Source organism: Phalangium opilio, unplaced genomic scaffold (genome assembly GCF_054372755.1).
Source record: "Phalangium opilio isolate 3A_F unplaced genomic scaffold, DU_Popi_V2 ptg000344l_1, whole genome shotgun sequence".
In the NCBI taxonomy this organism is placed as follows: domain Eukaryota; kingdom Metazoa; phylum Arthropoda; class Arachnida; order Opiliones; family Phalangiidae; genus Phalangium; species Phalangium opilio.
Genome location: NW_028324227.1, coordinates 920,365 through 931,008, shown reverse-complemented (window position 1 = coordinate 931,008; position 10,644 = coordinate 920,365). Strand labels below are relative to the sequence as shown.

The following is a 10,644-nucleotide window of genomic DNA, read 5'->3' as shown; positions in this document are numbered from 1 at the left end:
GGTCGTAATGACCAATATCTTTTGCCAATGGGAAAGTCATTAGTTTCTAAGATAATCAGAATGTACTTTCAATGAAAAACCTTACAACTTGGGTTTGTCAACTTCGTATAGACCATTTCGGAAATTACGTATAGAGAGACCAAAATACAGGGGCGAGGCCATCTTTGGGGTACTCCTCTGTAAGTTGGCTTCTCTGTATGCAATTTCAAAAATGGTCTATTACTAGCCGTTTCCTCAAAAACTTTACATTTGTTTTATGAGATGGCCTATCTTGTACGAAAAAAAGTGTCATCGCTATCAGGAATTCCTCCAAATTTAATTTTAATATCCAGGGTTCGTTATCTGAGCACCATCCTAGTTATTATATCCTGGCAGTAGGGCAAATGTAGTTCCGTTTCCACCTTTCTCCGAAGTTTCTCGATGTACTTGTACGTGTCGTTTTAAATGGTGTAAGATATTTTAGTGCGAACTTGGATAGGCGAGACGCGGGGAGTCTCATTTTAATTAACAAGAAGGCAGATTTACGGTTTACTTATCAATTTTCTGGGCACGCAACTATAACGCTTTGTTCTTAATTAAATACGATCCTATAGGGCGCTTGGAAGAGGAAACTCGGGCCTTGGGAACTTTCTCCTCTATTTTCTTAAGACTTTGTAGAAAACTTCTAAAGGCTTTTGACTCCTTCCTTCAAGAAGATGCCAAAAAAAATTATAGAATAAAAAAGGATTTAACAAGATGGTAGAAACCATAAAAGAGCAACACCGATGTTAATTAGCTCAGTGAGCACGAATGAGAAGGAGACTATAGGAGAGACCAAATTATCCGTCAGCCCCGCCCCCTTTCAAAACCTGTACCAAGCTGTGACTCGGTATGAGAGTTCCGCTCATGCGCCATCGGCACAACAGAGAAGAAAAAAATTATAAGGTGGTTTACTGCCAATATTTTTAACGGATCACATGACGTCTGTCGTCTCGCCTGTGCGCCGAGGTAGGTGCGCGTGAGGGAGATATCGGGCTGTGCCGCTATAATTACCGTCCCTCTTCCCCCTTTATACGTGCTCACTGGAAGAGTTCCTTTATTAGTTCTGGAAACGGTTGACTTAGTCATTTTTGGTAGCTTTGAACTCATTTAAAAAACAGCTTTCAATGCATTGGAAACCAATCAAATTATAAAACCGGTTATTACTACTGACACGACATCCTTGAAACTAAGATTTCATGCCACTATGGTGAGGATAAAAATCTAAAATAAGGTGCTAACAGATGGTGTTCATTAGTGAAGGCTTAAATAAGATGCGGCTAGTGTTTTGGTCTCTTCAGAAAAAAAAGGTATACAAAGAATTAGTTTGAAGCGGGTATCGGGAAGAGTGTAGTTTGGACTAGACAATGGGGCTATACTATCCCGTCTCCTAGCCTGGATATGGATTTTTTTACCATCCTCTTTTGTTCCGCTTTTACACGACGGACACAAAAGATCGAGTGACCGCCAGGTGACCCGTTTACAATTAAGTCTTAACTAGCTTCGTTCGACCCAACTTTGATTTTTTTTTTTTTTTTTTTTTTTTGTTATCTATATGCAACGCACAATGAAGAAAGTTTGGGAGAGGGACTAAATATTGCCCAACGGCTAGCCAAGATCGATTTAAGAATATACGAGTTTAAAAATAGCGAAATTGGTAACTTAATTAAGGTAACTTTCTCACTGCGGTAGACAAAAAAAAATAACTTTTATTTTTTACCCTCACTTTATAAATTATATTTAGTATGACATAAATATGGAAATTCATTTCTCATTCTTGACAGGGTTTTTGTATTTACGCGTTAAACGCAAATTAACCTCGTTCTTAAAGAGGTAACGTCTCAAGACACTCAGCTGACAGTTTTCAATGGATTTCACGGGTGAAGGAATTAGGTCAAAATTGCCTGTTTATTTCATCTTGCTTTCAATTAGTCTTATCAGGAATACGCAGATATCCTCTACTTGGAATGTTGAACTTTTACGGATGTCTTCCTTTTGCGTAACCGCGCAACAAATACTCTGAAACAAAATTTTACTTAAAAGTTTTCGGACTAAACCCTTCCAAACTTTATTAGCCTTTGACATTTTAAACCGAAAAGACAGCGAGACGGTATAAAAAGTCACTCAATTACTTTTTAAAACGTCATTCTTGAAGGAACGACATCGTTTATTTTTGTTGAAAAGAAAGAAAGAAAGAAGACTAAGAGAGAACGAGGGAATGTTGTATTATTATACGTCTAAATAAGGTCCGACAATCCCGGGCCTGCAGGGTCATTTTATCCAATTGTAACTGTTTTCTAGCGGCTACTAAAGTGCTTTTAAACGGGCGGACTCAATAAAGAAAGGAAAAATAGACGAAGAATAAAGAGAGTTATGTCGGAAAACTCGCACATATATATAACGGCAACGCGCTATAAAGAAAATTACGCTTCTTGTTTCTTCTTTCTGTATACGCTGCAAGAGGAGGCGGCTAGGCCGACCTATTACCGCTTTCTCTGCTATAAAGCCAGTGTGGCAATCAATTTGCTTCTCTCTCGCTCTCCATCGGAAGTAGATCAACCTAAACGTAAAATATAAAGAACTTTACCCTTTTTTCTTAAGAGTAAATGAACTAGGAGTAAGGAACTTCGACACTTCATTTAATCTTGCATATCTCCTAGCTCTAGTTACAAATTCCGTTAAAAAAGAGTGTCGTTTTCACTTTAACAAAAAAACGTAAAGGAATTATTAATTAATAATTAAATCTTTCATAGTTGGTGATCTACTAAATAAGAGTAACGTCAGCGAAACCTCAGCTTCCTAGTCAAAGGGGTTTGGAATAGCTGTTGGTGTCTTGATGCTTAATCGTTGCGTCTCCAACTAATTTCAAACTAACTTAAAGCGCTATTTTCACGACAACATTAATGATGAATATGGAATATCTTGATAACGTAGCGTTAATCTACTTCTTGCTGTCGGGGCTCTCGATTCTATCCAGCAACCGTCTTCTACAGTAACTCCTTCCTAGATAGAAAAGAAGGAAAGGATATAAGAACGTGTGGGTAAGGGTTTTTAGAAGTATAGAGATGGAAGAAGTTGTACGACGAAAAAAACTAAACAGATAAAGCCTTTTATCTTTTAGGACCACTATAAGACTGAACCGAAACGCTTTTGGAAGTGACCCTTTATAACCCCCTTTTTCTTCGTCCTTTTGCTACCACTGTCCTCTTCTTTCGCTTCTTGTTGGCATCTTTTTCTTCTAGCCTACTCTGTTCTCGAACAGTGTTGCCCTGCCAAAACTTCCTCCTTCCGACCCACTGTTGGTCGAAAGCGTCGGATAATTACGTGCCTACACTATTGCACTTTCTTTTATTTTTAAGAGTTGTTCGATGCCGCCATTTCTTGTTTAGCCGAGCGTATTTCACGCAAAATGACCAAATAAAAACAAACTTTTTAAGTAGGCCTAACTTGTTTCTAGCCCTGATTAATATTTGGACAAATATACTGAACTTCGTATAAGAATTGGCGAGTTGGTTCATGAGTTGAATCAGCTCGACCATTTTTTCCTGTAAGCCATTTTGGACTAAATTTTAAGTTTTAACATTAAGACGCATACTTAGGGTGCTTTCCTACGTAGAAACGTAGAAACGTAGTATGGTTTCCTGATCGGTATTTCGAAATTTTGTAAATCTGATCTTCTTTTATGGTAATGTCGCTTGTTTTTTGTCTGTCCACGGTAGCCCTAATGAATTATCACATTCGAAGGTCGGGGTTTCATAGACGTAAGTGCAGACCGGGCCGGCCTCTGAGCAAAGTGACTAACTGCCGTTTGACGTAAATTTGGTTATCCGACACCCTTAACTAATAAAAGAGTTTGGCCTAACATAAGAGCCACGAGCGTTTTAATAAAAGGCTGGGAGGTTTTCGGCGAGAGGGAGATGCATCATTTAGTAGCCATCGAAGCGTCGAGCGACACCGGATCGGACTATAAGGGAATTTTTCGGTGGCGCAATACCCCAGGCTACCAACGTGACGCCATCCTACACTTGTACGTCTTATAGGGTCCTCTTGGGGAAGAGAATTCTCTTCCGCGTTGCCGGTTCCGGATCATTTGTTATTCGCCCTCTCTACATTACGTAGAAAGGCTGACGTTGCTACTGAAAACAAAAAGAAGCCTGTAGCTATCTTGTAGCTAACCATGAACTAACCCAACCCCTGTCACGCTTGAAGGAGACAAACTTTTCTACGTTTCCTAGAAATATTATTCCTTAACCTTTAACACCAGAATTGCTGACGTTTCCAAAGACATTGGTCATCCACCATTGAAGACAATCTTTCCTGATGTATTGACTCTGATTCTGGGGAGGCAGTCCAAAATAATCTAATTCCATTCCGTTCATGGTGGCGCCTGAAAGTTTCTGTAGCCCGTCATACAGGGGAACGGGGTGGGTGGACTGAGAATTGAGAGTAGGTGAAACGAGCTTAGGTTTATTAGACTGGTGCCTTAAAATCTTAAATATTCCAAAATACAGCTCTTTGTAGGACATTCTGCCAAATTATTAATGGATCAGAATATAAACAAATTTTTGGACGTAATTAAGAACTCTCGCAAATTAGTTTTTATTTTCAGATTTCTACATTCTAAATTAAGCGAAAATGCTTATAGTGAATTCCATTTGACTGCAGTGCTCGGGACACTCTCGCAGTGCTCTGAAAACTTTTGCGTGTTTCACTCATTGTTCCAGATCACCTCTGTCTCAGATTCCCTTCTTCCATGGGTCGCTCGCTCGGCCCGAGTTCCGCTCGGAACCTATCTGTATAAAAAGACAAGATCAGTACTGATCGCTCGGTAGATTAGCATAGACATTTTGGCGGGGAAAAAACTAATGTCTGAGCCAGACGAATCTCATCCGTTCAGCTTCCCTTCAGTGCAGTGTTGTCAGGCGCCCTGTGAGTCACGTTGGTCAAGTACTGATTCAAACTGAACTGCAATCTCTTGACTCAACAAAAGCCTGGCAACACAACACCGAGGGAACGACAAAAAAACCCTTTAGTGGAAACTAAGTACGCATTCAAGCCATATCTATAAGGATGGAAAATGTCATACTTATTGGTATTGCGCCGTTTATGTCACGGTGGGCTTATAATTAACAACAAAGAAATTATGCAACACGTTTAAGGAATATATTTCAAAATTTTATTTACATAAAAATTAATTTATTTTAAATACAAAGATTAAATTTCATAAAAATCAAACTTTAAATTATTTTTCTAAAAGCTTTTTATTTCGGCATTTGACTTCGGCGGCTTAACATTGCACATTGAAAAAAAATAACAATCGTTTTATAAAAATGGAGATTTCAATATATAAATAATATATATCATTTAATTTGCGGTAACAAAAATATTGGTTTACTGAAAATAGCGCAAATTAAAATGGCTTTATATAAAACAGCGTAAATTAAATTTAATAATACGTTATTGATCATGTAATATGGTCCAATGTTGAGGTATAATTCCGTAACGCTGAAACGTATTCTAACATAACTTTCGCTATAGATTGGTCAATCACGTATTGAGGAATCCAGCCCTTAATATTAAATATTTTATAATTAAAACAAGATTAACTAAAATAAAATTCTTATTATTTTTTTTAATAATTCAAACCTTCAAATTTGTATTTAACAGCCATTGCATTTGGCACTGATTTGAATCATTGGCCAAAGGAGTTAGCACGTAAGCACTCGGACCCTGTTCTCCGCGGATGTAACTCTTTGTAGGCGGCATGGCGTTATGGGTGGTGCTAATCAACGCTAAAATGTGAGTATCTTCCCGTTTTTGAAACGACCTCACGTTAACAAAATCTCTGTCAACATGCCAATAAGGTATAATGTTACGTTACACGTCATTTGTAAATTAACTCAATTAGCCTTATTCCTGATCAGCGCCATCTACCCATAGCGGTGACTTTGAGAACTACTGTAAGCGGCAAGCCAATCAGATGTCGCTAAAATCTGGTGACGTCATTTTTGGTAAGACCCGAGAGTGCCAGTTAGTGACGTCACCAGATTTTAGCGACATCTGATTGGCTTGCCGCTTACAGTAGTTCTCAAAGTCGCCGCTATGGGTAGGTGGCGCTGATCAGGAATAAGGCTAATTATCTCATTTTTCAATACCCCCCCCCCCTTTCTAGCACTAAATGAGGATAATTCATTCCTGCTTCATTAAAATGAATAATTTCCTGAGATTAAAAACAAACCAACCTGCTCTTAATAATTCCACCCCCGCCTTCAGCAGCCACAACATACATTACATCAGTATTGTTATCAATTTGTTGAAGTAACTACGTAAAATTATTAATTACAAAAAAATTAACTAATACTGGCAGCCAAACTCGTCATTAAAAATATATTTTTAATTACTTTCATAACTTTAACGGTAGGATTCCAGCTAGAGAAGGTGTGATACTTATGGAATAATTCCTCCATTAATGCGCAACATGAGAAATTAATAATTCCCTAACCATAACCAGACTTAGATTATCAAGTTTAAATGAATTACCAAGGCAATTAAACTTAATTAATTAATTAATTATCTTACGACAAATTTGAAAACTTTTCCGTAGCTAGGAATGACTTTACTTTGAACTATATCACTTCCCGAAACTTTCTCGGTCCTCCAGTTATCGGAGGCGAGAATTTTGAGAGCATTGTCTAGAGCTAATTCGCCTTGATGCTTATAAGCCAACTCCTAACAAGCAAATTACCTAATTATTATAGGCCTAAGTACTTTTAAATTTGAAATTAATTTAATTAGCCTTATTCCTGATCAGCGCCACCTACCCATAGCGGCGACTTTGAGAACTACTGTAATCGGAAGGCCAATCAGATGTCGCTAAAATCTGGTGACGTCACTGACGGGCACTCTCGGGGTCTTACCAAAAATGACGTCACCAGATTTTAGCGACATCTGGTTGGCTTGCCGATTACAGTAGTTCTCAAAGTCGCCGCTATGGGTAGGTGGCGCTGATCAGGAATAAGGCTAATTGAACCTCTGCAGTTAGTCTCAAAGGTGAAGGAACTCGTGGTGGATAATCCTCATCTTCACTCTCGTCTTCAGAACCTTTTAAATTAAAGTCATTAAACTAACACTAGTAAAGTAATGAACTACAATTAGAACTTTTAACTAAGCAAAATATTCTATCGCATACAAATTAATAAATTAATAAATTAAACTTAAAATTAGTTTGAAACCTTGATACCTTGAGGGGAATAAAAGCATTCTTCCTCATTCGGTTCCGGAGTTGAAATGGGAGCATTTGGTGGTATAAGAGGAGCGCGCTCATTTACTTGCCTAGCTGAAATACAAAATTGACATTTTTAAGTCTTACTAGTACACGTGTAAAATTGCTTACCGCCTAATATTTGTGGCTTTATATCCATCATTTTAATAGCTACCTCAATTAACACTAATTAACTTTAACTAGGCATACACTTTGCGTGACATAACGCAAAACAAATAATGTTAATAATAATCCTTTGTTTTAAAATCTAAGATACCTTAATCTTTCTTCGTGATGAAGTATTACGGCTAAGAGATAATAACTGAACTCCTCTAGTATAACTTTAAAGGAAAAGTTCAAATACCATAACTTTTTTTATACCTTCAAATAAATAATGGACTTTTTCTAAATATTAAAGGAAAAATAAATTATCTCTTATTACAATATGATAATTAGTGTATTTAATTAGCCTTATTCATGATCAGCGCCACCTACCCATAGCGGCGACTTTGAGAACTACTGTAATCGGCAAGCCAATCAGATGTCGCTAAAATGTGGTGACGTCATTTTTGGTAAGACCCGAGAGTGCCAGTCAGTGACGTCACCAGATTTTAGCGACATCTGATTGGCTTGCCGCTTACAGTAGTTCTCAAAGTCGCCGCTATGGGTAGGTGGCGCTGATCAGGAATAAGGCTAATTAGTCTTAAAAATAATCAAGGACTACTGCGCCATCCGCCATTGCTTTAGTGGATGGCGTCTGCTAAATCGAACCTCTCTCAGCCTGTGAGAATTCAACCAATCCTGTAAGGGTAAGTGGTTCAGTTTAGCAGACGACACTAAACCAATGGCGGATGGCGCAGTAGTTCTTGATTATTTTTAAGACTAATTAAATGCTAATTATCATATTATAATAAGGGATCATTTATTGATTTTTTTTATAGTATTTTTAAGGCAAAATGTTACGTTATCTAAACTTTTCCTTTAACCTACAGATAACGCAAGGTCAAATATAGTTACAAATATTATCTTAGGAAAATATATAAAAACTCTTATCAATCAAACGTAATAAGTCTAAACTTAATCTTTATCTCTTTAATAGAAATGTTTGCCTTTATATGACTATGAGTATACGTGCAATTTAGAAACTGGGTGTAACTGTAATAATGAATAATTGTACAATACCTAAAAGCAAATTAGCATTATCTTTGTAGGGCAAAATTACTTAAATCCTAAAATATAGGCCTAGGAATAATTTTACAATACCTAAAAGCATAGAGGCTTTATCTTCATAAGGCACAACTCGAAAATCAAGGAACCAAGCTTCACCCCATGATATAACGAATGAGCATATGAACAGGACAATAGAAACGTATTGATTCGCGTGCAACCACTGTTAAAATAAGAGATTTTAGATATTTGTACGCTTTATTAAGATTTCTTTTTGCTTTTACATCAAAGAAGAAGACTTTCGTTATAATGAAAGCACCCGTTCCCGCAGTTGTGAACTAAAACAATTATAATATTTTAGACACGTTTTAAACCTAAATTAAATTAAATTTAAAAGCACTTTATTTCGTTTTACTTACAGCCACAACCCACCAATGAGCGAGACGAAATAACGCGTAAGCTAAGATGTGTAACGTAAATCGAATGGTAGAGATCATCTGAAAGGATTTCATTATTTTACGTAACCCAAGAATGTAAAGGAATCTTTGGTTATATTCACCACAATATCAAAGAGTGACCGTTCAATTGTATAAAACAGGACTTCATTGCGAAAAGCCGCTTTAGCAGATTCGCTGGTAAGCTTTGTTAAAGAATATATTTCATTTTATTAAGTACTTGGGGAAATTTCTAAGTACCACCCTCTCAAACTTAACTTTACTAATTTAACTATTGGAACAGGTCATATTTGGAGTCCAAGAAAATATTTTACAATAGAAATAGGATTTTAAATTACCATTGCAGCCATAAACCATACGAGGAGAGTAAAGAACAAGTCAAAAGTGGATAAAAGGCAAAAGAAACGTCTGACAGCTGACATTTTGCCACCTAACGAAGTTCCGACTATTAAAGCTTCGTAGGATGGTGCATCAACCTCGTAAGTATGATTTCCATTAATAGAACCATAGTTTAGCGTCACAACAACAGGCTCGTACGAAGGTTGAGCGCTACGTTCGGTTTTTCCCTGAACGATACCCATTTGTAGTCTTTTTAAAAGAGTTAAGCGTTAGATTTATGAGGTTTCAAAGAAAGTTTCACTTCATTACCTATAAAATGGTTATAAATCTGAATATTCATTAGAAACCAGCCATTTAACGAGAAATCCTTGGCCCTTATTCATTTACCCTCTGACTAAATTTAGTTACAACCTTCTTTAATCTTCATCATTAATAGAGAGAGGCGAGACACAGGGATTGTTCAAACAGATAGGCTTATCAACAAAGAGATTAGGAATAAATTCGTAATTAACGTTACATTGCTCGTTCAACCGAAATTTTGACGTTGGAAATCTTTTCAACGAGAGCTTAATCAATTTGCAACTAAATAATTTTAAATTTACCTAAAGTTTTTTTCAATTCTTCAAATTAGTGTGAATTTTTAAAAGACGATGTAGAGCAGACGACAATTTCAAAATCAAAACAAGTAGATAAAATTGCGTATGACGTTTTCCAACGTAATTTTACATGGAGGAGTTTTACTGGAGTGATATTGAGAGTTTCTTTAATAAAACTACATTGAAGCTAGGTCTCCTGTAATATTGCTTAATGGTAGCGGCGGATTGGTAGTGGCCAATAGAAAGCATCTAATGCCACGTGATGGCATTTAAAAATGGTCGTTCTATAAGGCGCGAAATTTAAACAGTCAAACCCGATGGCAATTACGAAAATTTAGAAGATAACAACTTTTTGCGATTGAAGAAGCGATTTAGGAGTTCTTACGTTTCTTTTTGTTAAAACATTTTTATATATTCTTTAAAATTTAGTGATGTGTTATATGTACTTGTATTTTCAATATGCTTAATGTGTTCGCCTCGCATGGAACAGTTTAGGCCACCTATGGTGTACTTCGGTCACTGCTCTTGGCCTTTCTCTTGTCAAGGCCAGGAGCAGATAGAAAGTTTGATTTGGAGAGGAGATAAGGGAACGGGGGTTCCTACACGTGTTGGTCCCCTTCCCAACAAAAGAAAAGGGCCTTTTATGGTAAAAAAGGAACGAGTAAAAATCAGTGTCTTTTCTAAGAAACTCCCGCGAAAGTAAGACGTATGAAAAGTCCATGCGAAGCGAATATAACTTTTACTACTATCGAGAATTCAAAAAATAAAGATTTGTTGTTTTTTATGGTTACCAAGTCTACTTAATTTG

The 10,644-nt window shown here is 36.9% G+C and overlaps 2 protein-coding genes across 3 annotated transcripts in view; one reads left to right on the top strand and one right to left on the bottom strand.

Moving 5' to 3' along the window:
- Positions 1-5,171: 5,171 nt before the first annotated feature.
- Start1 (Steroidogenic acute regulatory protein-like) lies at positions 5,172-9,991 on the bottom strand. 2 transcript variants are annotated; one of them, XM_089860015.1, is made up of 14 exons: positions 9,843-9,991; positions 9,550-9,713; positions 9,240-9,489; positions 9,006-9,086; positions 8,866-8,943; positions 8,731-8,784; positions 8,543-8,669; positions 7,259-7,354; positions 7,049-7,119; positions 6,598-6,747; positions 6,420-6,515; positions 6,261-6,340; positions 5,665-5,863; positions 5,172-5,587 (listed from the first exon to the last, which is right to left on the bottom strand). In XM_089860015.1, the coding sequence occupies exons 3-14, from the start codon at positions 9,480-9,482 to the stop codon at positions 5,483-5,485; spliced, it is 1,380 nt and encodes a 459-aa protein (XP_089716141.1). In that variant the 5' UTR covers positions 9,483-9,489; positions 9,550-9,713; positions 9,843-9,991; the 3' UTR covers positions 5,172-5,482. The 2 variants fall into 2 exon arrangements, with proteins under 2 accessions (XP_089716141.1, XP_089716142.1); XM_089860016.1 differs by having other exon boundaries at positions 9,550-9,661; positions 9,758-9,940.
- The window catches only part of LOC149609948 (unconventional myosin-IXb-like), a 29,411-nt gene continuing 28,010 nt past the window's right edge, over positions 9,244-10,644 (top strand). Inside the window, exon 1 of the mRNA XM_089860004.1 lies at positions 9,244-9,380. The gene's annotated coding sequence lies outside the window, so the exon portion shown is untranslated. The remainder of the gene's footprint in view (positions 9,381-10,644) is intronic.